The 27500-nt window shown below is 35.5% G+C and overlaps 2 protein-coding genes and 1 pseudogene across 2 annotated transcripts; 1 reads left to right on the top strand and 2 right to left on the bottom strand.

Annotated features, from left to right (window-relative positions):
- The first annotated feature begins 1664 nt into the window (after positions 1-1664).
- LOC130729078 (beta-galactosidase 13-like) lies at positions 1665-27347 on the top strand (annotated as a pseudogene).
- LOC130718376 (uncharacterized) lies at positions 17379-19345 on the bottom strand. Its single transcript, XM_057568965.1, has 3 exons — positions 18825-19345; positions 18245-18722; positions 17379-18158 (listed from the first exon to the last, which is right to left on the bottom strand). The coding sequence occupies exons 1-3, from the start codon at positions 19343-19345 to the stop codon at positions 17379-17381; spliced, it is 1779 nt and encodes a 592-aa protein (XP_057424948.1).
- On the bottom strand, positions 19894-20721 carry LOC130718386 (uncharacterized). The gene has a single exon (XM_057568973.1). The coding sequence runs from the start codon at positions 20719-20721 to the stop codon at positions 19894-19896; it is 828 nt and encodes a 275-aa protein (XP_057424956.1).
- Positions 27348-27500: the final 153 nt, after the last annotated feature.

Here is a 27500-nt window from a genome sequence, read left to right on the forward strand (position 1 = left end):
GACTCATATATTTTTTGCAAATGAATTGCTTCTTTCTTTTGTTAACATGCTCTAAATATCAATTTATTATAATATTATATCAAACAAAAGAAAACTTTGGAAAGCACATAGTCATTAGGGATGGCACCCGCGAGGGGCGGGGGCGGGGAGTGCCTCCCCCGTCCCCATCCCCGCGTCTCTTTCATGTCCCCATCCCCACTCCCCATCCCCGTGGCGGGGTGAATTTTCTCCCCATCCCCAATCCCCACCTCCCCACGGGTCCCCGCAGATCCCCATGGGGACCATTAACACAACATTAAAAATAAAATAAAACTAAATTAAATATAAAAATACTTAAATTTCCACGTGGACTACAAATAGTTAAATATGAAAATCACAAATGAGAATGGAACATGTCAAGTTCTATGAAAATATATAATGAAGTTCAAATAACATTTAATTTACTATTAAGGGTATTATTGATTTCTTACCTATGTATACAGGGCGGGGATTTCGCGGGGCGGGGAGGGTGATCCCCACCCCCATCCCCAAATTTATCTCGGGGGAATTTTTGTCCCCATCCCCATCCCCACAGGGAAAAATTCCCTAAGATCGGGGCCCCAAACGGGGCAGTCCCCACGGGGATCCCCATATGCAGGTAGAAATTGCCATCCCTAATAGTCATAAACGATAAATTTGAACAAGATATTTTTAAAGTAAAAGACTAATATAAAATATTATGAACAGAAATATATACAAGAGTAAGAGAGGATGATATAAATAAAATATAAAAATTAAGAATATAATAAATTATCTTAGGGTTTGTTTGGTATGTTGTATAATTTAAAGTATGAATGAATGTTGTATAGTTTAAAGTATGAATGAAACTATATAAGTTTTGATAGTATTAGACCTGATAGAGTAAAGTCTATGGTGGTGGTCGTTCAGGTGGCAGTGACGGTAGTGTTGGAAGATAATGGTGGTGGTGGTTGTGGATGATGGAGGTTATAATATCTACTAATAGAGCTGCTAATTTGGCCCCAAGACCTAGGGCGCCAGCCCCAAGCCCACCCATCTTGGCCCTAGCCCACAAAACCCCACCAATAAGTGTGGGCCATTAAGCCCCAGTCCATTCAGGCCCACAAATGATAGGGCCAGCCCTTGGGCCAGACTACTAGTGTGTTATTTATTATTTTAAAAATATTATTTTGATGGTAAAATATTTTTAATATTGACTAAATATATTATTATTATTATTATTATTATTATTATTTATTATAAATATAATGATTATTTAGAGATTGCAAGCTGACTTTCTAATATTCAACTGAATATAGTGCAATTTAATATATTTAATTAATTTTTCAAATAATGCGCACATTTTAAGAGTGAATATAAATAATACAGAGTGCCATTTAAAAATATTAAGTTTTAACTTTTAATCAATATATACAGATTCAATGTAAACAGCTTTACAACATTTATTCATTTTCATTTAAAATATTTTTTATAACTCGATGAAATGCTATTTATTATATGAGTTAAAAAATGAAATTTTTATTTTGAGACAGCTAGCCGTTGAGAAAAAAGAAAGAAAGAGTGTGGACAGTTGTCGCAGTGATGCTATATATAATAACATTGTTGCTTGTTGTCTCACTTTCTTTATTTCTCATTCTTGTCTCTTTCTTTCTTTCTTTCTTTCACTTCCAGTAGTGTTGTGTTGACTTCCCACTGCGATGCGGCGGCGGAGGAGAGTGTGGCGGCGTGCTCTGTTCTTGAAGGAGTTGGGGGAGAGAGACTCGCGCCATGTTCAGAACGCGGTTTCCTTCCTCTTTTCCTTTCCAACATCAAGAAATCAAACACATTCATCATTCCATTGAAGCCGTTAAAAAAGGTAATTGAAAGACGTTTGTTCCTTCTCGATTTCCTCCGTCACACACCAAAACACATTCATCATTCTCATGTAATGTTGGCTTCTTTTCTTGGAATTCTTGGAACTAATATTTCAATTTTTGAGTGCTGTTTGTTTAATTGTTCTCTCCTCTTCATGTGGCCCATTTTGCTCCTCTCTAGCTTCTGCCAGATTTGGTAGGGGAATAATATGGTATATGTTTTTGTACAGGTCGAGTAGATTTGACAGATGAAAAGTATCAAGTGTTGTATTTCACGGAAGAATGGTTGAGATTCATGTGTAGCACAGGAGATGCTAAGATGTCTTTGTTTCTGGTTGAGAATGAAAGTTACTACACTGATTCAAGGTTAGTATGTGTCATTTTTTTCATATCTTTTTTAAATTAAGAATGCATTTTAGACGATTTTGTTTAAGGATGATCGAACTTTAGGGTAGATGACATATTTATGTAGATCCTCATTGTGGGTGCTGGCTGGTTGAATAACATGTTAATGTAGATTCCCATTGTGGTGCTGGTTGGTTGAGTTCATACTTTGAATTGAAATTGATGGGACATTTAGATTAGATAACATGTTTATGTAGATCCCCATTATGGGTGCTGTCTGGTTGCATTCATGCTTTGAATTGAAATTGATGAAATATTAGGTTAGATACCATGTTTATGTAGCATATGTTCGCATCTAATCGCATCTAATTGCATTTTACATTTAATTGCATTGAAATAATTTTAGCATATGTTCGCATCTAATTGCATTGAAATCATTTTAGCGCATTGAAATCATTTTAGCATATGTTTACCTTGAAATCATATTGCATTGAAATCATTTTAGCATATGTTTACCTTGAAATCATGTTGCATTGAAATCATTTGGCATCTAATTGCATTGAAATTATTTTAGCATATATTTGCATTGAAATCATGTTAGCATATGTTTACACTTTATTGCATTGAAATCATTTTAGCATATGTTTGCATTGAAACAATTTTTGCCTATGCTTACTTTGAAATCTTGTTGCATTGAAATCCTTTTAACATATTTTTGCATTGAAATCATTTTTACTATTTGTTTACCTTGAAATTATTTTAGCATATGTTTACCTTTAAATCATTTTGCATTGAAATCCTTTTAGCATATGTTTGCATTGAAATCATTTCGCATATATTTGCATTGAAATCCTATTAGCATATGTTTACTTTGAAATTTTCGCATCTAATTGCATTGAAATCATTTTAGCATATATTTGCATTGAATATGTTTGCATTGAAATCATTTTAGCATACATACGTAGAAATCATGTTTGCATTGAAATCATTTTAGCAAATATTTACCTTGAAATCATGTTGCATTGAATTTTTTTTAGCATATATTTGCATTGAAATCGTTTCGCATGTAATTGCATTTAAATCCTTTTAGCATATATTAGAATTGAAATCAATTCGCATCTAGCTGCATGGAAATCATTTTAGCATATATTTGCATTGAAATTATTTTAGCATATGTTTACACTTTATTGCTTTGAAATCATTTTAACATATGTTTGCATTGAAATCATTTTTGCCTATGTTTACTTTGAAATCATGTTGCATTGAAATACTTTTAGGATATTTTTGCATTGAAATCATTTTACTATATGTTTACCTTGGAATCGTTTTGCATTAAAATCATTCTAGCACATGTTTGAATTAAAATACTTTTAACATATATTTGCATTAAAATCATTTCGCATCCAATTGGATTGAAATCATTTTAGCATATATTTGCATTGAAATCATTTTAGCATATGTTTACACTTTATTGCATTGAAATCATTTTAGCATATGTTTGAATTGAAATCATTTTAACATATGTTTACTATGAAATCATGTTGCATTGAAATCATTTCGCATCTAATTGCATTGAAATAATTTTAGCATATATTTGCATTGAAATCAATTTAGCATATGTTTGCTTTGAAATCATGTTGCATTGAAATTCTTTGAGCATATTTTTGCATTGAAATTATTTCGCATCTTATTGCATTGAAATCATTTTAGCATATATTTGCATCAAAATCATTTTAACAAATATTTGCATTGAAATCATTTTAGCATATGTTTCCTTGAAATCATTATGCATTGAAATCATTTTAGCATATGTTTGCATTAAAATCAATTTCCATTTAATTGCATTGAAATTATTTTAGCATATGTTTTGCATTGAAATCATTTTAGCATATGTTTACTTTGAAATCATTTGGCATTGAAATCCTTTTATTATCTTATTGCATTGAAATCATTTTAGCATATATTTACATCGAAATCATTTTAACATATATTTGCATTGAAATCATTTTAGCATATGTTTCCTAGAAATCATTTTGCATTGAAATCATTTTATCTTATGTTTGCATTGAAATCATTTTGCATTTAATTGCATTGAAATTATTTTAGCATATGTTTTGCATTGAAATCATTTTAGCATATGTTTACCTTGAAATCATTTTGCATTGAAATTCTTTGAGCATATGTTTGCATTGAAATAATTTTGCATTGAAATCCTTTTAGTATATGTTTGCATTGTAATCATTTTAGCATATATTTGCATTGAAATCCTTTTAGCATATGTTTACTTTGAAATCATTTGCATTGAAATCCTTTTAGCATATATTTGCATTGAAATCAATTTAGCATATGTTCACCTTGAAATAATTTTGCATTGAAATTCTTTTAGCATATATTTGCATTGAAATCATTTAGCATTGCAATCCTTTTAACATATGTTTGCATTGAAATCATTTCGCATCTAATGACATTGAAATCATTTTAGCATAGATTTGCATTGAAATCATTTTATCATATATTTACACTTTATTGCATTGAAATCATTTTAGAATTTGTTTGCATTGAAATCATTTTAGCATATGTATACCTTGAAATCATGTTGCATTGAAATCCTTTTAACATATATTTGCAATGGAATCGTTTCGCATGTAATTGCATTTAAATATTTTTAACACATATTTGCATTAAAATCATTTCGCATCTAGCTGCATTGAAATCAGTTTAGCATATGTTTGCATTGAAATTATTTTAGCATATGTTGACACTTTATTGCATTGAAATCATTTTTGTATATATTTGCATTGAAATCTTTTTTGCCTATGTTTACTTTGAAATCATGTTGCATTCAAATCCTCTTAGCATGTTTTTGCATTAAGTTCATTTTACTATATGTTTACCTTAAAATCATTTTAGAATATGTTTACCTTAAAATCATTTTGGATTGAAATTCTTTTAACATATGTTTGCATTGAAATCATGTTACCTTGAAATATTTTTAGCATACGTTTGCATTGAAATCATATCGCATATCTTTGCATTGAAATCATTTTAGCATATGTTTACTTTAAAATTTTCGCATCTATTTGCATTGAAATCATTTTAGCATATATTTGCATTGAAATCATTTTAACATATATTGTTTACCTTGAAATCATTTTGCATTGAAATCATTCTAGCATATGTTTACTATATGTGTACGTTGAAATCATTTTAGCATATGTTTACCTTGAAATCATTTTGCATTGAAATCCTTTTAGCATATGTTTACTTTGAAATTTTCCCATCTAATTGCATTAAAATCATTTTAGCATATATTTGCATTGAAATCATTTTAACATATATTTGCAAATAAATCATTTTAGCATATGTTTATCTTGAAATCATTTTGCATTGAAATCATTCTAGCATATGTTTGCATTGAAATCATTTCGCATCCAATTGGATTGAAATCATTTTGGCATATATTTGCATTGAAATTATTTTAGCATATGTTTACACTTTATTGCGTTGAAATCATTTTAGCATATGTTTGCATTGAAATCATTTTAGCATATGTTTACTATGAAATCATGTTGCACTTAAATCATTTCGCATCTAATTGCATTGAAATAATTTTAGCATATATTTGCAATTAAATCATTTTAGCATATGTTTGCTTTGAAATCATGTTGCATTGAAATCCTTTTAACATATTTTTGCATTGAAATCATTTCGCATCTTATTGCATTGAAATCATTTTAGCATATATTTGCATCGAAATCATTTTTACAAATATTTGCATCGAAATCATTTTTACAAATATTTGCATTGAAATCATTTTAGCATATGTTTACCTTAAAATCATTTTGCATTGAAATTCTTTGAGCATATATGTTTGCATTGAAATAATTTTGCATTGAAATCCTTTTAGTATATGTTTGCATTGAAATCATTTTAGCATATATTTGCATTAAATCTTTTTAGCATATGTTTACTTGGAAATCATGTTGCATTGAAATCCTTTTAGCATATATTTGCATTGAAATCCTTTTAGCATATATTTGCCTTGAAATCATTTTAGCATATGTTTACCTTGAAATCATTTTGCATTGAAATTCTTTAGGCATATGTTTGCATTGAAATTATTTAGCATTGAAATCCTTTTAACATATGTTTGCATTGAAATCATTTCGCATTGAAATCCTTTTAGCTTTGTTTACATTGAATTCATTTTAGCATATGTTTGCATTGAAATCATTTCGCATTCAATTACATAGAAATCATTTTAGCATATGTTTTGCATTGAAATCATTTCGCATTCAATTAAATTGAAATCATTTTAGCATATATTTTGCATTGAAATCATTTTGACATGTGTTTACTTTGAAATCATGTTGCATTGAAATCCTTTTAGCATATTTTTGCATTGAAATCATTTTAGCATATGTTAATCATTTTGCATTGAAATCCTTTTAACATATGTTTGCATTGAAATCATTTTTCATTAAAATCATTTTAGCATATGTTTTGCATTGAAATCCTTTTAGCATATATTTACCTTGAAATCATTTTGCATTGAAATCCTTTTAGCATATGTTTGCATCGAAATCGTTTCGCATCTAATTGCATTGAAATCATTTTAGCATATGTTTACATTTATGGCATTGAAATCATTTTAGCATATGTTTGCATTGAAATCATTTTGGCATATGTTTACATTGAAATCATGTTGCATTGAAATCCTTTTAGCATATTTTTGTATTGAAATCATTTTAGCATATGTTTACCTTGAAATCATTTCAGCATAAGTACCTTGAAATCATTTTGCATTGAAATTCCTTTAGCATATGTTTCCATTGAAATCATGTTACATTGAAATCATTTTAGCATATGTTTGCATTGAAATCATTTCTCATATATTTGCATTGAAATTCTTTAGCATATGTTTACTTTGAAATTTTCGCATCTAATTGCATTGAAATCATTTTAGCATATATTTGCATTAAAATCATTTTAGCATATATTTGCATTGAAATCATTTTAGCATATGTTTACCTTGAAATCATTGTGCATTGAAATCATTTTAGCATATGCTTGCATTGAAATTATTTCGCATTTAATTACATTGAAATCATTTTAACATATGTTTACCTTGAAATCATTTGGCATTGAAATCCTTTTAGCATATGTTTGCATTGAAATCATTTCACATTGAAATCCTTTTAGCTTATGTTCGCATTTAAATCATTTTCATCTAATTGCATTGAAATCATTTTAGCATATATTTGCATTGAAATCATTTTAACATATATTTGCATTGAAATCATTTTAGCACATGTTTACCTTGAAATCATTTTGCATTGAAATAATTCTAACATATGTTTGCATTGAAATCATATCGCATCCAATTGTATTGAAATCATTTTAGCATATATTTGCATTGAAATCATTTTAGCATATGTTTACACTTTATTGCATTGAAATTATTTTAGCATATGTTTGCATTGAAATCATTTTAGCATATGTTTACTATAAAATCATGTTGTATTGAAATCATTTCGCATCTAATTGCAATGAAATAATTATAGCATATATTTGCATTGAAATCATTGTAGCATATGTTTGCTTTGAAATCATGTTGCATTGAAATCCTTTTAGCATATTTTTGCATTGAAATCATTTCGCATCTTATTGCATTGAAATCATTTCACATTCAATTACATTGAAATCATTTTAGCATATGTTTTGCATTGAAATCATTTTAGCATATGCTTATCTTGAAATCATTTTGCATTGAAATCCTTTTAGCATATGTTTGCATCGAAATCGTTTCGCATCTAATTGCATTGAAATCATTTTAGCATATGTTTACATTTATTGCATTGAAATCATTTTAGCATATGTTTGCATTGAAATCATTTTGGCATATGTTTACTTTGAAATCATTTGCATTGAAATCCTTTTAGCATATTTTTGCATTGAAATCATTTTGGCATATGTTTACTTTGAAATCATATTGCATTGAAATCCTTTTAGCATATTTTTGCATTGAAATCATTTTAGCATATGTTTACCTTGAAATCATTTCAGCATAAGTTTACATTGAAATCATTTTAGCATATGTTTGCATTGAAATCATGTTATATTGAAATCATTTTAGCATATGTTTGCATTGAAATCATTTCGCATATATTTGCATTGAAACTCTTTTAGCATATGTTTACTTTGAAATTTTCGCATCTAATTGCATTGAAATCATTTTAGCATATATTTGCATTAAAATCATTTTAGCATATATTTGCGTTGAAATCATTTTAGCGTATGTTTACCTTGAAATCATTTTGCATTGAAATCATTTTAGCATATGCTTGCATTGAAATTATTTCGCATTTAATTACATTGAAATCCTTTTAGCACCTGTTTGCATTGAAATCATTTCGCATTGAAATCCTTTTAGCTTATGTTTGCATTTAAATCATTTCGAATCTAATTGCATTGAAATCATTTTAACATATATTTGCATTGAAATCATTTTAGCATACGTTTACCTTGAAATCATTTTGCATTTAAATCATTTTAACATATGTTTGCATTGAAATCATTTCGCATCCAATTGGATTGAAATCATTTTAGCATATATTTGCATTTAAATCATTTTAGCATATGTTTACACTTTATTGCATTGAAATCATTTTATCATATGTTTGCATTGAAATCATTTTAGCATATGTTTACTATGAAATCATGTTGCATTGAAATCATTTCGCATCTAATTGCATTGAAATAATTTTTGCATATATTTGCATTGAAATCATTTTAGCATATGTTTGCTTTGAAATCATGTTGCATTGAAATCCTTTTAGCATATTTTTACATTGAAATCATTTCGCATCTTATTGCATTGAAATCATTTTGCATTTAATTGCATCGAAATCATTTTAACATATATTTGCATTGAAATCATTTTAGCATATGTTTGTATTGAAATCATTTTGTATTTAATTGCATTGAAATTATTTTAGTATATGTTTTGCATTGAAATCATGTTAGCATATGTTTACCCTGAAATCATTTTGCATTGAAATTCTTTGAGCATATGTTTGCATTGAAATAATTTTGCATTGAAATCATTTTAGCATATATTTGCATTGAAATCCTTTTAGCATATGTTCTCTTTGAAATCTTGTTGCATTGAAATCCTTTTAGCATATATTTGCATTGAAATCAATTTAACATATGTTTACCTTGAAATCATTTTAGCATATGTTTACCTTGAAATCATTTTGCATTGAAATTCTTTTAGCGTATGTTTGCATTGAAATTATTTAGCATTGAAATCCTTTTAACAAATGTTTGCATTGAAATCATTTCGCATTGAAATCCTTTTAGCTTATGTTTGCATTGAAATCATTTTAGCATATGTTTTGCATTGAAATCATTTCGCATTTAATTACATTGAAATCATTTTAGCATATGTTTGCATTGAAATCATTTCGCATTTAACTACATTTTAGCATATGTTTATCTTGAAATCATTTTGCATTGAAATCATTTCGCATTGAAGTCCTTTTAGCATATGTTTGCATCGAAATCGTTTCGCATCTAATTGCATTGAAATAATTTTAGCATATGTTTGCATTGAAATCATTTTGACATATGTTTACTTTGAAATCATGTTTCATTGAAATCCTTTTAGCATATTTTTGCATTGAAATCATTTTAACATATGTTGACCTTGAAATCATTTCAGCATAAGTTTACCTTGAAATCATTTTGCATTGAAATCATTTTAGCATATGTTTGCATTGAAATCATGTTACATTGAAATCATTTCGCATATATTTGCATTGAAATTCTTTTAGCATATGTTTACTTTGAAATTTTCGTATCTAATTGCATTGAAATCATTTTAGCATATATTTGCATTAAAATCATTTTACCATATATTTGCGTTGAAATCATTTTAGCATATGTTTACCTTGAAATCATTTTGCATTGAAATCATTTTAGCATATGCTTGCAATGAAATTATTCCGCATTTAATTACATTGAAATCATTTTAGCATATGTTTACCTTGAAATCATTTGGCATTGAAATCCTTTTAGCATATGTTTCCATTGAAATCATTTCGCATTGAAATTATTTTAGCATATGTTTGCATTGAAATCATTTTAGCATATGTTTACTTTGAAATCATGTTGCATTGAAATCCTTTTATCATATTTTTGCTTTGAAATCAATTTAGCATATGTTTACCTTGAAATCATTTTAGCATATGTTTACCTTGAAATCATTTTGCATTAAAATCCTTTTAGCATATGCTTGCATTGATATCATTTAGCATTGAAATCATTTTAACATATGTTTGCATTGAAATCATTTCGCATCTAACTGCATTGAAATCATTTTAGCATATATTTGCGTTAAAATCATTTTAGTATATATTTACACTTCGTTGCATTGAAATCATTTTAGAATATGTTTGCATTGAAATCATTTTAGCATATGTTTACCTTGAAATCATGTTGCATTGAAATCATTTTAGTATATGTTTACCTTGAAATCATGTTGCATTGATATCCTTTTAGCATATATTTGCATTGAAATCGTTTCGCATGTAATTGCATTTAAATCCTTGTAGCATATGTTTGCATTGAAATCATTTGACATCTAATTGAATTGAAATCACTTTAGCATATATTTGCATTGAAATCACTTTAGTATATGTTTACACTTTATTGCATTGGAATCATTTTAGCATATGTTTACTTTTAAATCATGTTGCATTGAATTCATTTTGCATCCAATTGCATTGAAATCATTTTTGCATATATTTGCATTGAAATCATTTTAGCATATGTTTACCTTGAAATCATTTTGCATTGAAATCATTTTAGCATATATTTGCATTGAAATCATTTCGCATTTAATTACATTGAAATCATTTTAGCATATGTTTTGCATTGAAATCATTTTAGCATATGTTTGCATTGAAATCATTTTGCATTTAATTGCATTGAAATCATTTTAGCATATATTTGCATTGAAATCATTTTAGCATATGTTTTGATTTGAAATAATTTTAGCATATGTTTTCCATTTGATGGTCTTGCAAAAATTCAACAAGGGAGTATCTTTGATTCTTATTTTGAGGAATTTGAGTATGTGCCCTCTGAAGTCCCTAAGATTTCTGAACAACAATTTATGGCTTACTTAATTAATGCTTGGTGCTCTTGTCATATTTAGAGAAAGGTTAGGATACTTAAGCCTACTAATAGCCTATTCACAATGGGGTGGGTGGTTATGGGAGTTGGGGACAACCATTATCATGCTCAGTTTCCAAATTTGTTGTACAAAGTATATTTCAGGTTCAAAGAATAGTGGAAATCAGGCTGGAGGGGAAAATGATTAATTTCATTTGGGGAAGTAGGTTCTTTGGGACTGGATTATGGGCATACATGATACATCACTATCGTAACAGAAAGATGATACACGGAAGCTGTAAAAGGGTAGTGGATGAGCGGGAAGGATTGAAAATATTTTTTGTTACCTTTGTTTTTAATATGGAAGAAGTTAATTTGATATTGGGAATTGATTTGGCCTCTTTGGGTGAGGTGAGTATTGATTGGAAACACAGGTTATTGGGTTGAAGAGAGATGACAATTATGGGTGTATCAAATAAATTGCTTGATGTGGCCGACACATTATAAGGGTTGATGGGTGTAGACAAGAAGGAATAACACACAAGAACCAGAGTTAGAGTTGCAGCTTCTCCTGTGCAATTTTTCAGAAGTGTTTTTGGAGCCTCATTATTTACCTCTCAAAAGGACTAGGGAGCACATGATCAACTTGAAGCAGGAAGCAAGTCCCATCAATGTAAGGACTTATGGATAGAGGAACAAGTGAATGAGATGTTATTAGGCCAAGTTCAAATGCCTATCCTAGTCCATTAATATTGGTTAGAGAGAAAGATAATACATGTTAGTGATGATTTTTACTCAATGGATTAAGAGGGTCCCAGCAATTCTGACTGGTATGGTTGATGGACATAGTTCTTAGCTTCTTCAGCGCCGATAGCTTTATGCTGGTCCCATGTCTTGCTCATGATCTGCTGAGTGGCTTAGCTTGAAGATGTTTTATTAGTGGAGGTGAGACCTTGAAGCACAATGGTGTTCTTATTCAATTTAAGGTTATAAGCTGGCATCTCAGTACTGTCAGAATTTAGTGTCTAATACACACACGCACATTAATCTGTCTCAGTTATTTTCCTCTGAATTTCATTTTAATAGATTTCTTACACAAAATATTGATAAATTTTGGGCTTAGATTTAACAACGTATAACTCTACAGATTATGAGGGAGACTTTATTTCTTGTCTGACCTTGATCTTGAAGATCCTGTGTTTGGAAAACCTACAGTAGAAGAAATAAGAAACAGGCTAGGGTTGCAGGGCAAAATTGGGATTAGAAGTGGGAAGTGAGAGATCCCACGCTTTCACTTTTAGATGCTTTTTTACTCAAGTCTTTGATTGTAATTTTTTTCCATGTTTTATACATGTGTTTACATTTTGAGAGAGGAAAATAGAGAGAAAGAGAGATTGAATCTCTGAAAATGTAACTGTATATTTCATTATTCTGTTGAGAGTTGAGCAATTACAGCATTTTAGTCTAGCAATAGAATGCTAGAGAGGCTAACAGAATTCTAACACTGTTCAGTTAATTACTTGTACTAACTAAAGCCTCATACATATATCCTAATAATATGATTGTGTTTGCACATATTTAAGTAATATTCTCTTATTGTAGATTGCTGGCATGGTTCATGCAGAGTCTGATGCCCACAAGAGAGATGAATATCTTAGCCATTGATGTAGCACCCAAATCAGGTTCTTTGCTAGCTTTAGAAGTCATGTAAGTTACTAAATCTTTTTCATACTATGCACGTGAATTATTTTTAATGGCAAGTATCGTAATGCCTTTGACTTTCCACTTCTTTCCTTGCAGAAATATATGAAAGTTATAGGCATGCACATTAAAATGTTGAGTTTTTGAAGGAACAAGATATAATCCAGACTGTACTTAATATATTGCAGGTATAGCTTTGTAATTTTTCATTCAATTTTAGTGTCATTTTGATGTATGTTGTTTAGTTTTACTTTCTGAACGCTATGAGACCATTTGAATTTAGAATTTTCATTTAATGTTTTATTCAAGATCATTCTGCAGTACAAAGCTGCAAAGGTTGAAGATGCACCTCGCATTTTTTCAGTGCACTCTAGAGGTAGTTTTGGAGGATATTCAGATATGATGTAGATACTCTAGTTTTCAGTGCACTCCAAAGGCTGAAGATCATCCTCAAATTGGAAACAATTTGTACCACCAATGATGGATCCTGTTCTTGGAGATTATGCGAGGTATGTCCCTAATGCGAGAGAATCAGACTCTTTGTCACAATTTGTACCACCAATGATGGATCCTATTCTTCTTTTCCGTGTTTCCTTTATTTTATTGATTTTTGTGTTGTGCTTTGAAATCCTATTGCATATATGTCTTCTATTATTTACTGATTGGAGTGTTTAGGTTCTTTACTATTTAATTACACATAATACTCATTCATCTCTCTCTCTTACTTCCAGATATAAAGCTGTCATGATTGAAGCTGTAACCTGCATATTTGAAGCTGTTTTTCAGTGCACTCTAGAGGTAGTTTTGGAGGATATTCAGGTATGATGTGAATGCTCTAGGTTACTATTATTCTGTGATTGTGGGCGTGGCACTTGTGCCTGATTGACATCCAGCTTACCAACCAAATGCTCTTTTATTTTTTAAGAATTTTACTTTTGCAATATAATAGTTCAGTCTTATTTCTAGATCAGCATTTTTGTATTATCATCAACTGAAATGTCAATTTACTGTACTTGTACGGAGATGCATGTAGAAGTTCTGCTTCTGCTAATGGTGTTCTGTTTAAGTTTTTAAGTTCTAATTTTTAATAACTGCGATGACAGATAATTACTAGGTATCCTGAGATAATATCCACTGGTTTATTTTCTTTTATTCTATCTCGCCGATGATTACAACAAATTTGGAAGACTACCCAGAGCATAGGCTTAAATTATTTTTGCCTTGCATTAATCTGCTTGTTAAGCCAGGTTGTGTTTCTTGCTCCCTCTCTTTCCATAGCAAATCAGTGTTATCTCACTTTATTTGGCTTTGTCTGATTGTTACATATATTCTTTTTTGTGATGTGTCAGCAACTGAAGCTTGTTTTGGATTGGGAATTTCAGCATACAAAACGGATACATTGCTGAAACCTGTTATTGGAGATGTTCAAAAAGTTTCAGGTGCGATCCATACTTTTTCCTACTTCCGGATATGTTATTAGCATTCTGATATTTCCAGCAGGCACACATATTTTTCTCTTATTATTTATTCTAGATGGTAATTTCTTATTCTCATATAGTCCAAAGTTTGTTAAATTTAGAAGTCTTGGAAATATCTTCTACCAATTTTTTTTTTTTGAACTACCAATTTATTTTCATCCAGTCATGTTTTATGTGATTGATGGATTTCATTCATTTCATAGTGTAAAGCATTTCTTGCACTTTATTTGACATGATAATCCGCTGTCATTTATGTTTGCCATATTCATAGTGTACGCATATTGCAATGCATATTTTCATAGTGTAACACTCAATGAATAGTTTGATTTAGTTCTTTATGATTGATATAAATGCTAAACTAGGTCTAAAAGTCTTTCATTGATATAAAGTCTTTCATTGATATAAAGTCTTTCATTGATATAAATTGTACTATTCATTGATATAAAGTCTAAAAGGAGTACAATTTAGTCATGCCATTAACGCATAAATCAATGTTTCAATTTCCAAATCAAATGACATTGGTATTTGATTACAAGTCATGGACTGGGAGACCAAATGGCTGGCAACCCAAGGTCATGGTTGCTTTCTTATTCCTGTATCAATTACTGAAGTTATTCCCAGAAAACTTGAATCCCAGATTTCTTATTTAGACTGAGCCTAGCAATTTCACTGGCTAATCTAGTTAAACTCATTTCTCTGCCTAGAAATTTCACTGGATATATCTTTTGTACAACTACTACTTTGTTTTTCATGATTTTCCATTTTCTTTTTCAATGCAAGTAGGTCTTCATGTGAAGTACCATGCAATGAGAGCAAGAACTGATGGAGAGGTTGTTTCCATTAGAGTCTCTCAGCAGCTCCTGTGATTCATCTGTAACCCTGGTACTTCTTTTAGACTTTAAAATGCCTTCTTGATATTGTTATACAGCACATTCTCTTAAAACAGAAAACAATTGCTTCACATCCCTTTATTTCCTACATGTAGATCGGGTTAAAACATGGAAGGATGATAGTACATTCTATTTCCAAATGAGAAGTAGCAAAATGGTAATTACAAAGCACTCTTTTGCGGTCTCAGGGTTATTGTGTGCAAGACAACGTTAAACCTGGAATCTGGATAGTTGGTAAACTGCCAAATTGACTTTTACCCTAGGATCATCTTTGAAATGAATCAAGTCAGCTAATGATTTCACTTGTGTTTAATTCATTTGTTTGATATGGTTGATTTTTCAGATCTGCAGCTTGTATGATGTCCAGTTTGTGACCTCAATACATGCAATGGTAATTTCAATATAATCCCTCGATCCCTTCATATCCCTTAATACTGTGATTATGATAGCACTGGCAAATCAAAAGCTAACAAAGATCGCAGAAACTCAGTGGAAAACGCAGAACTGGAACAATATCTGTATATGAAAGCTTGGTAGAAGAAGAATCCTGAGGAAGAAGAAGATAACAGAAACAGAGAAGCTCAACTGAATCGGATTCAGTTGAAGCTCTGTAACTACCTTACAACAACCCAACAATATGCAAAAGCTAACAACCTATGAACCATGGGTTCTTATTTATAGTCTCTCTAACCACAAGGTTTATTAAGCACTAAGCTAATTATTAAGCACTAAGCTAGTTCCCCTTATTGGGTCTAACATAGACTTGACTGATAAGAGGCTTCTGCATCCTCTTGACCCTATCAGATTACCTTTTAATTTGAACAAGACAACTGAAATTGCATTGAATAATGCATCCTTGGCCACTGTTTTACAGCAAGGGTTATCCATTAGCGTGAGGCTAGATTAAACTTACTTACATTGACAGGTTTCTCCTACTTATACAGGAACAATGCAGACATTAGATGCAAGGCATATAGAACTATTCCTCTGTGAAGACTACCAGAATGGGAGCTGGGACTTGGGAGTACCAGCTTGTTGGATCTCATGATATCAAAAAGCGAGCAGATGGGGCTGCTGACGCAATTTTTTATATCAAACACCTGGAGGATCCTTCCACTTCTGGTAAATCTTGACCCTTCTACTCAACTTACAAGTAGTCGGTAACCATGTCAATTTTTTTAGAATAGCCACATGTCAGTTCTTAAAGCGATCACATGTTTAGCATAATAAAACCAGAAGTATACATAAATTGTGTTTTTTTTTTTTTTGAATATTTTCAGTAACAGATAGGCTATTTAACTCATTGGAAGAGTGAATTCGTAGAGTAGGCCCAAGAATGTTTGTGGTGGAGTCGCTCTCTTATGTGCTACCAAAGTCTTGGAGAACCTTGAAACTAAAGGTTCAGAGCGCACTTAAGGTTCTACCCCTTGCTGCACTCTACTTTTCTTTTTGTCACAGTAATCTCTGCATTATGTGTTTGATAATCTTTTTTGCGATGTGTCAGCAAAAAGCTTGTTAAGGATTCAATGTTTTGGAATTTTGGCAAACACAAAGGATATTGGGATACTGCTGAAATTTGGCTAAACCTATTGTTGGAGATGCTGAAAATGTTTCAGGTACGGCCCTTGTGTATTGTTCTTTCTTTTGTCTCTCTACGTTTTCCTACATCTAGATTTGTTATTAGCTTTCTGTTATTTGCAACATGTACTCATTTTTTTTCTTATTAGTTATTGTTGGTGGTGGTTTCATTTTGTCATTTTTGTCTTTAGTTTTGTAAAATTTAAGTTCTGGAAATGTCTTCTACCAATTTATTTTTATCCAGTTCGTTTTATGTGATGGATTTCATTCTTTTCACAGTGTAAATTGTAAAAGATTTCTTGCACTTTAACTTTGTGAAATAATTTTCTCTAACATTAAGTTGGCGAATTGTTTTCCTCTAACATTAAACTATGAGCAAGACGCTTCAAGCACAACACAAAAAGATAAGGTGATAAAGGGTCACCTTGTCGAAGACCCCTAGTGGCACTAAACGCCGGAAGACGGTTCCCATTCCAAAGGAGCGTAACGGAAGAGGAAGTAGCACAATGCATAATCAAGTCAACAGTAGAGAGCGGGAAACCAAACTCCACCAGAGTAGAACGAAGGAAAGACCAGCTCACCTGATCATAGGCTTTCTCCAAGTCCAACTTAAATAAGACATTCCTGCTCCTCCTCTTCTTACTCATCATAAAATGGGCCACCTCTTGGAGAATAATGGCATTGTCCGAGGTGCCCCGCTCAGGGATGAAACTGCTCTGAAGAGGCCCCACAATCTCCTGGAGACAAGTCCTGAGGCGAAGAACCAAGACTTTCGTAATGATCTTGTACATCACATTGCACAAGCTGATAGGCCGCAACTCACGGAAGTAGGTCGGGACATCAACCTTCGGAATGAGAGCCACCAAGGTTTCTGAGATAGCCCCATCAAAAGAACCTGTGGCAAAAGCTTCCCTGACAACCTTGTAGGCACTATCCCCCACAATGTGCCAGAAGGACTTGAAGAAGATGGGTTGAAAGCCGTCAGGACTAGGGGCCTTAAAGGATCCCATGGTGGAAACTGCCTCCCAAAATTCCTGAGGAGTCACCTCCGCAACAATCTGAAGACCATGAGCCTGAGACAACATAGGGCAAGGATATCGACCCTCCTCCAGGGGCTGAGACACAGCTAAAGAGCAAAATAGACCCTTGAAGAAATGAAGGGCTTCCCGTTGGAGGGTTGGCTCGTCAAAACACAACTCACCAGAGGGGAGGGTGAGAGATAGGATTTTGTTGCGCCGCCGCCAAATGAGATTTTTGTATGGAAGTACCGTGTGTTACGACCCCCGAACATAGCTTCCTGCTCCCTGGACTTCTGGAACCAAAGTAACTCCTCCTGTGCAAGCGTGTGATGGAGCTCCACCGGGAGCTGATCATGCAACAATGAGAGGGATGCAGAATCCACTTTGTCAAGTCTCAACTGGACCCCCCTTATCCGTGCTTCCAAAGTATGTTTCCGTCGCAAGATATCACCAAACACCTCTCGATTAAACACCAAAGAATGCTCCTGGACTGTGCGCGGGTTGGCAGTGAGATTCTCCTGGGGTACCCAAGCTGATGCCACAACCTGCTCATACTCAGAATGGGAGAGCCATGCAGCTTCAAAACGAAAGGGCCTAGCACCACGAAACACATGCCGACCCCCACATCTAACCAGGACCGGTGAGTGATCTGAGTGGAATCTGGGAAGATTTTCAACGATCGTGTATGGGAACCAGAAATTCCAATATGGGTCGCTCAAGCGCCAATCAAGTTTCTTGTTCATAACAGACACCCCACCTCACCTCCGCACCCAAGAGAACCGCAAACCAATCGTGTGGAGGGGAATGAAGCTACAATCATGAATCATACCGGCAAAGAGGTTAGCCCTCGTCTGAGAGAACACACCGCCTCGTTGATCAGAGCTGAGCAAAGAATCATTAAAATCCCCCACAATCATCCAAGGTTGAGAGATTCGTTGTCGGAGTCCAACCAAGTAGTGCCAGCACAATTCCCGAGAGGAAGGCACTGGGCTAGCATACACGTCAGTACCCACCCAAGAAAGAGTAGCTGACCGGACCTCCACCGTAACAGCCTGATCAAACGCCTCAACTAGAGAGTAGCAAGAGATACAGTGGGATGAAGCTAAACACCACAAACCACCCGAGTGTCCCTGAGCCTCAACAATATGTACAGGCAAGAAACCCAAACTCTCCCAATACTTGCGCATAGTGTCAAACAAGAGGTCACGAAGGTATTGTTTTACCTCTCTACTCGCCGCACCACGAATGTTCCACGAAAAAATAGTGCAATCCTTGCCAACCATTATGGGTAACATTAAAAGGTGGTGGCGGTCCAATGAGGGAAGCCCCTCAAAGACCACTTGCGTCTGGGGGCTCCCCGACCGCGAGCACCTCACCCTCTTCAAGTTCACGAGCATCACTCACTTGCTGCACAACAGGTCCTGCATGGCCATCATTCCCCTCAGCCTGGAAAACGAAACATGCATTCTCCCCCTCCTTGAACAGCCCCCGCAGGATAGCTTGTCCATTCCGTTGTTGAGTCATCGACGTTGAGTTCCTTCCTGCAACATGCTTATGAGTATGCACCTTCTTTGGCGTAACTGAATTCTGCTGCCGCGATCCTCCGTCGCCACCTTCACCACCGCTTCACCACGCCGGTGTTTGAGCGACTTATGGGGACAAGAGAGATCTGCAGGTTGTTGTTTGGGTCTTGGCGCCAATATCTTTTTTCTGGCTGAGCACTTGTATCTCCATTATTCTCATTAATGGTAATACCTTTATTCTTGGCAACAAATTTCTGCACTAATTTCCCTGATTTACCGTTACCATAATTACCACCTTTAGTGCCTGATTATATGCCTTGTAACAGTTTTTTTGATTTTGAATTATTTCCCTTTACGGGAATCCAATCTTCCTCCGCCGCCGGCGTAGCGTTGTCGGCGACGACCACCGCCTTTCCTTTGCCATACGCTGCAGCACCTTGCTTCACGGGGTCCCTGGCTTCAAGTGCATCACCCTCTATCGGAGTGCCCATGTTCCTCTCACAATTCCTGCCAAGGTGGCCAAAACAACCACACTTATCACAAATCATATGGCGCCCTCGTAAACCACGGTTATCCATTGATCCGGAACCAAATCTTCGTGATGGCACGTTTGCAAACGTCCAGCTCAATGCAGACCCGTGCATACCGTCCCCGATGCAGCTGCATGGTGTTACATCCACCTTGACAGGTTTCCCAAACGCCCCCGCAATTGCCCTAAGGAAGCTCTCCTCGTAGTATGTCGGGTTCAAACTTGGGAAGCGCAGCCATACAAGTGTCTTCACTGAGGATGCTGTCGCCGAGACAAAGTTAGGGCTCCAGAGGGCAACAACAACACAATGATCGAAGATCATCCACGGTCCGCCATGTAGCACCTTGTCTCGATCCTCTTCTCTGTCAAACTTCACCATGTAGAAACCATGGTCGATAACGATGATATCGAAACCTCTTGCTGGCTTCCACAACGCACGAAGCCGTGATTTCATCATGTTATACCCCAGGTTGTTCCCAATCAGCTTCACGACTAACGCATCCTTCCATGGGAGACTCAATTCCTCAACTACTGAATCAACAACAAAGACCTTGGGGAAGCCATCCTCATTGTGTTCTATGCGCACCAGTTTCTCCACCATCCCCATCAGATCGCCCTAGCACCATGTCCCGAAATGATGGCCTTGGTGCATTGCCGCTGCGCGCCGCCGTCTCCTTCCTCGGAGAAGAAGCCATCTCTCAAAACTTGGAGCGAGTTATTGCGTGTTTGAATTGTTCGCTCATATGATTCATCAGGAGGAGCTTTTTGGGCGTTAGAAGCCAGTTCAGATTAGTCAAGACGGTCCAGGTATCTCTCATCTTTTCTTTGCTGATGATGTGCTTTTGTTTGCCAAGGCAGAGGTTGCACAAATAAGAAATGTTTATCGGGTCCTGGAAGAGTTTTGTGGTGTTTGTGGTCTTAAAGTTAATCTTGCAAAGTTCAGGGCTATGGCTTCTTGGTGTGTGGACGGAGCTCTTAAGGATCGGATTGCTGCCATTACTTCCATTTCGTTCACAACCAGCATTAGCAAATATCTTGGGTTTCCCATTTATCTTGGTCGGGTTCGCAAGGATGACTTTGGTTTCATTGTTGATAGGGTGACGAGTCGTCTGGCCTCTTGGAAGGCTAATTTGCTAAATAAACCGGCCTCTTGGAAGGTTAATTTGCTAAATAAACCGGCGCGTATTATTCTTGCCAAGTCTGTCCTATCGCTTATCCCGGTATATGTCATGCAATTAAGCCTCAAGCTACTTGTGATAAGTTGGATGCGGTTGTTCGTCGGTTCATTTGGGGCAATGGACATTCGAATGGTCTCCCTCTGGTTTCTTGGGACAAGGTGACTCGAGCCAAGAAGCATGGTGGCTTGGGCCTGCGAAGTGAGCGTATGAATAATGTCGCCATGTTAGGTAAACAGGTCTGGGGTTTGGTGCAGCAGGATAATAAGTTCTGGGTGAGTGTTGTTCATGCTCATCATGTGGCTGGTCCTGCGTTGCTTTCTTGTGCCTCTAGTGATGGGTCTTATTTCTGGCGCTCCTTGCTTAAAGCCCGCGACTTGCTCAAAGATGGTTTTGGTGTTCGTATTGGGGACGGTAGCTCCTCTTTCTGGTTTTCTAACTGGTCGTCGTTGGGCCGGTTGTGTGATAAGGTCCTTGCTGTGGATATTCATGATATGGATTTAACCTTGAAGATGTGTTCCCTGATGGTACTTTCAACATGTCGCTCATGTACACCCCTCTGCCTCCTAAAGTTAGCAATTTTTTGTTCACTTTGAAGCACATCTTCTTCGACCCAGGGACTCGGGATTGTTTGGTTTGGCAGCAAAATTTGAATGGTGATTATACGGTTAAAGATGGCTTCAATTGGTTAACTGAGCATGGTGATGCTGCAGCAGGTTCTGAGCTAGTTGGGGAGCGATGGTCCTCGGTTTGGAAGCTCCGTGTGCCTGAGAACATTCGTGTTTTTTCTCTGGCAGGTTCTGCACGATGAACTGCCCACCTTCTCCTTGTTGTTGCGGCGTCATCTGGCGGTAAACCTCACGTGCCCTCGGTGCAGCGGTGGTGAGGAGACTATCCTCCATTGCATTCGGGATTATGCTGCTGTGAGGCTCATTTAGCGTGGGACGGGTTTTGTCTTGCCACACTCTTTCTTTTCACTGCAGAATTTCGGGGACGTGCTTCAGATGTTCGACGGTTTTGGCTTGGTTGTTATCTTGGCCACGACATGGATAATTTGGAAGGAGCGGTGTCGTTATGTCTTTTCTGCACATCCGCTTGTGGTTCACAGGGTGGTTCGTGAGGCTCGTGATTTATGGCTGGTCATTGCTGATGTGTATCATCGTGATACTTCTTCGCCGGTAATGCGCTGGCTCCGGTGGCAACCTCCTCGGGAGGGTTTCGTTGCCCTCAACACTGATGGGAGCTCGTTGGGGAATCCAGGCGCTTCGGGTATTGGTGGTGTTGTGCGCGATGGGGATGGCAATTGGATATTTGGTTTTGCAGGCCATATTGAGGAATTAGATAGCTTGTGTGCTGAGTTATTAGCTATTCTTCGTGGCTTGTCGTTGTGCTGGGAGCGTGGATTCAGGTTCATTGATTTGTTCTCTGATTCATTGATAGCCTTGGGGATGATCACGGAGAAGCATTCCGCTTTCCATTTGTATGCGTCTGTTATTGGCCAAATCAAAGGCTTGATTCAGCGGCAGTGGCAGGTTCGTTGTCAGCATATTCTTCGGGAAGGTAACGCTGTGGCGGATTACTTAGCGAAGCATGAAGCCTCTTCTATGTCTGAGCTTCTGGTTTGGGATACACCCATTCAAGGAGCTATGTCTTTACTGAGAGAGGACCAAATGGGCACTTTGTTCATGAGGGTTTAACCCTCTCTCTTTTTTCTTTTGTTTTGTTTTGTAAGCTCTTGGTATAAAAAAAAACTATGTAAAGTAGTCTTGTCTAACATAAACATTGTGAAATGATTTTCTCTAAGATTAACTTTGTGAAATATTTTCTCTAACATTAACTTAGTGAAGTGGTTTTCTCTAATTTTAACTTTTGGAAATAATTTTCTCTAACATTAAAATTGCGAAATAGGTTTCTTTAACAATAACTTTGTGAAACTGTTTTCTCTAACTTTAACATTTTCAAATGATATTCTCTAGAACATATGGTTTTGATTGGTGTTCTCGCTGCCAGGTAATTTTTTTATCATCACTTGTTTCAATTGGGATTGAACATCATTTGAAATTTGTATATAATTTTCGTGGTCTTTTTTCATGCTTAAAGAAACTTGAAATATATTTGAAATTTTTTACAGGGTTGTAAATAGCGGCGGAGCGTGGCGGATCGGCGGTTGGTCGCGACTCTGGAGGCCATAGCGGCGGTAGCAAATGCGACTGCGACCAAAATCGTGTCTGGAGCGGCGCAATTGCGACGCGAGGAAGAAGGATAAAAGACCCTAAACTCCAAGTGAAAACCTCAAATTTCTCAGATTTGAACATTGGGTTGTCAATAGCGCGCTATAGCGACGGAGCGTGCTGGATCGGCGGTTGGTCGCGACACTAGAGGTCATAACAGCGCGGAAATTACGTAGTGGTGTTAGCGAACGCGATTGCAACCAAAATAGCATCTGGAGCGACGCAATTGTGGCGCGAGGAAGAAAGAAGGATAAAAAACCCCTAAATTTCGAGTGAAAACCCCAAATTGTCCCCATATTTAAACACTAGGTTCAACTTTTTGAGGGCTTTTTTGGTATTTTCCTACCATTAAGTGGAACGATGCGTTTCACTCCCTGAAGCCTCTACAATAAAAAAAAAAGCATACTCATCCGAGCGAAAACCCCAAATTACACCTAGATTTTAACACTAGGTCAAACTTTTTAAGGGCATTTTGGGGTTTTCTTTCAATTTAATGAAATGTTGAGTTTCATCCTTCTTCAACCTGGAGTCTCAGTGATCTCATTTTTTTTTTTCTCAATGAAGCGTTGTGTTTCCTCCTTCCAGCCTCCTTCCTTCTTCCTCCTCCTTCTTCAGTGTAGCGGCCATATCGCTACACGCTATAGCGTTATTTGGGTTTGCCGCTAGGCAATGCTGTCCGCCATTAACAAAACTGGTTTTTTATTTTTTTGCATAAGTGATAATTAATATGTCTGCTCATGAGTATAATAATTAATATTGAGAAAATAGGCATAAGGAAGAAGGGTCTTGTTGACGTTTCTAGTGGGTTTCATCCAGCGGAGAGTGTAAATATTAAGCCTGAAGGGAGCGAGCTGATGTTTTTGCCGCTGAAGCTTTTAGAGCATCAGGGTGTTTAGACTAGGACGTGGAGTGCCATGTTAATGGGAAAACATTTAGGCATGGTGTATGATTGTTCAAATGTTTTTTCCCTATGTTAGAAGTTTTACAATGACATAAATAGCATGGTATCAGAGTATGTCCTAGATTTGACCTAGATTACTGCGTGTAGGAAGCCATAACTGTTTTTTGGGTTTTGGGTCTATTTTGAGGCTTTTTAGATGTTGTTTTCATTCTGGGGCCTTTTTTGTCGTGATGTGGTTGTTGTTGTTTTGGTTGTATGGTTTGGCTTTGGGGTTGTTGTTGTTTCGGTTACTATTTCTCTAGTTTCGAAAAAAACTTACAATCAAAATTACAGTCTACAACACCCCTAGTCTTTTTGAACCATGAAATCTGGCTGAGCTGGTTTATGAGGCAGCAGGGGTAGCAATCTCTATGTCTGTAGCATTCTGTTGTGTTTGCTGCTTCGCAAGGGCCGTAACGAATTGGATGCAAACCTTGATGCAAATATGGTGGCTACAAAGTTTGGTCAGGACCCTCCCTCACTCTCAAAAACATCTAGCCTTTCTTTTGCTTCAGGTAATACCCTCTCAATCTTGAATGATGCATCGATTCATGGACCAATTTGATCATGCACCCCTGCCTTTATCTTCTTTATTATTATTTTACTATCCTAGGGGGAACATATCCTCTCAACTTTTCTCTCTATCTCAATTTTATGCAGTGGACATTTGTGGCGGTTTCTAGGAACAGCCACAAGTGTCAAGAAACTCCCACACATGTTGCCATATTTTGCAGCAAAATTTGTGGCGGTCTAGTAACATTTTGTGGCGTCTGAAAACCGCCACAAATATCCACTGCAAAAAATTGAGAGAGAAAAAAATTGAGAGGATCCCCACCCCACAATTTTCCACATTATAGAAAAAAAATTGTGAGTATTTAAAATAATCTTCACAATTTGCAAGAAACTTGTCTGTAATCCAACACACAATTACATTTGCTAGATGGACTAGTTTTTTTTTTGTATAGGCAATAAAATTATATTGAAGTGAAGTACAAGGGGTACTTCAACCCAATATAAATATGAGAAAATAAAAATACATCTAGATAAAGGATAATTACAACAAAAAGATTTACTGGCTTCCTGTACTGGGAATGAGACTGGTTCATGGTTTGAGAAGGGAATAAGTAGGAGAATTGGAGATGGAAGTGATACACTTTTTTGGTTAGAGGACTGGCACGGTAAGGGTAAATTCATGATGCTATTTGACAGCTTGTTCCAAATCTCTGAACAGCAGGATTGCTAGATGGACTAGTTAGCTTGTGTTTCTTTTTCTACCCATTTTCTACGCTAGACAATCCCAATCTCAATACCATTTGCTAGTTTTTTGTGGTTAAATCATTAGACGGGTCAAAGGGAGGAAGGAGGGGAAATCACTATCATAATTCATATCCAAGTCAAATAATAATTCCAAGATAAAGGTAGAAAGATCCTATAACCTGTCTAGGAGCGGTTGAAGAAAGGGACAAATGTGGGGTTACCATTTTGAAGCCATCATCCTTCTTAATTTTTGAACTAAAATAGCCAAATAGTAATTAATCAGTTCAAATTCAAGAATATGTTTTCCATCTCTGTGTAAATCATTATCTTTTGATTCTAATGCTCGTTCTTTTCAGATAAGTTAATTTAAGCCGTATTTACAACATGTATTCATTTTCATTTAAAATATTTTTTTATTCAAATTTAGTTATAACTGGATAAAATACTATTTATTATGAGTTAAAAAATGAAATTTTTATTTTGAGATAGCTACCCGTTGAGAAAAAAAAAAGTGTGGACAGCTGTCCCAGTCACGACACTACAGCGTAAGACTCATGCATGAGATGATGCTATATATAACAACATTGTTGCTTGCTGTCTCACTTTCTTTATTTCTCATTCTTGTCTCTTTCTTTCTTTCACTTCCGGTGTTTGTGTTGACTTCCCACTCATCACCGCATCGAAGTGATGAAGAAGAGCTTGAGCGAATTATCACTTGAGTAAATTTGTTGGATGTCTATGTCACTATAATAAATAAGTCGAACCAGTTGACAAATATTGGAAACTTAAGAACTTCCAAGTTGTTTCCTTTTTCTTTTGTATGTTCTGAATTCAATTCAATTTTTCACAGACAAGATTTACCACCCCAGAGGGAAGAGGTCATGTTGCCATCCTTATGACTGGTATGGGGAAGGGAATGATTTGGGTGAATGGTCGTAGCATTGGTCAACACTGGGTCAGCTTCCTCTCTCCTCTTGGACTACCTACTCATGCAGAGTAAGCCAATCACTCACTCACTATGATTTTTGGCCTTGAGGAGAGCAAGGAACTCCAGAGAAGATTGAGATCATGAATGTTAATAGAGATACAGTGTGCAGTATCATTGAGGAGAGCGATCCCCCCAATGTCAATTCATGGGTGTCTTCCCATGGACAGTTCCGTCCCAGAGTGAGCAATGTTGCAACACAAGCTTCCCTCAGCTGTGGAAGTGGCAAGAAGATTGTGGCGGTGGAGTTTGCAAGCTTTGGTAACCCTCCAGGTTCATGCGGAAAGTTGGTTTTGGGCGACTGTAATGCAGCTGCGCGCAACACAACAGATTGTTGAGCAGCAATGCTTGGGAAAAGGATCTTGCAATGTCGATTTGAACCGTGCAACCTTCATCAAGAATGGCAAGGATGCTTGTACTGGTTTAGTAAAGAAACTTGCTATCCAAGTCAAGTGCTCATACTAGAGTTGGTTGTTTGATTGATTGGCCTTGTTAAGTCCATAAACTCAAAATGTCATTGGGTTTTTTGTAAAGAATGATTTTGCTTTTGAATCAATGCTACATTTGAAAAGCTCATTTTTTCCCTCTACGTACACATACACGCATGGCAACAGAGGGTTCTACATATTGATGTTGTTTGGATCATACTTACTCTTCATGGAAAGAACTGAGTATGGAGAACTGAAAGAGCATGTTAACAAGGAAGAGAGTGAATTTCGCCAATTTTGATAATGGTAAGTTTCAGAAACTTCATTATTAATTTGATTAAAATATTAGAAAATGTTATCCTAATCATCT

This window comes from Lotus japonicus, chromosome 1 (assembly GCF_012489685.1).
Source record: "Lotus japonicus ecotype B-129 chromosome 1, LjGifu_v1.2".
NCBI classification, from domain to species: Eukaryota; Viridiplantae; Streptophyta; class Magnoliopsida; order Fabales; family Fabaceae; genus Lotus; species Lotus japonicus.

Bases quoted from the DNA above. Each gene is read 5' to 3' on its own strand.
- LOC130718386 (XM_057568973.1), bottom strand. From the start codon at position 20,721: ATGGGGATGGTGGAGAAACTGGTGCGCATAGAACACAATGAGGATGGC.
- LOC130718376 (XM_057568965.1), bottom strand. From the start codon at position 19,345: ATGGTTGGCAAGGATTGCACTATTTTTTCGTGGAACATTCGTGGTGCG. The intron at 18,723-18,824 runs GTGAGGTGGGGT...AAATCTTCCCAG, and splicing joins CGGTTCTCTTGGGTGCGGAG to ATTCCACTCAGATCACTCAC. The intron at 18,159-18,244 runs GTGAGTTGTGTT...GCTGTGTCTCAG, and splicing joins ATCTCTCACCCTCCCCTCTG to CCCCTGGAGGAGGGTCGATA.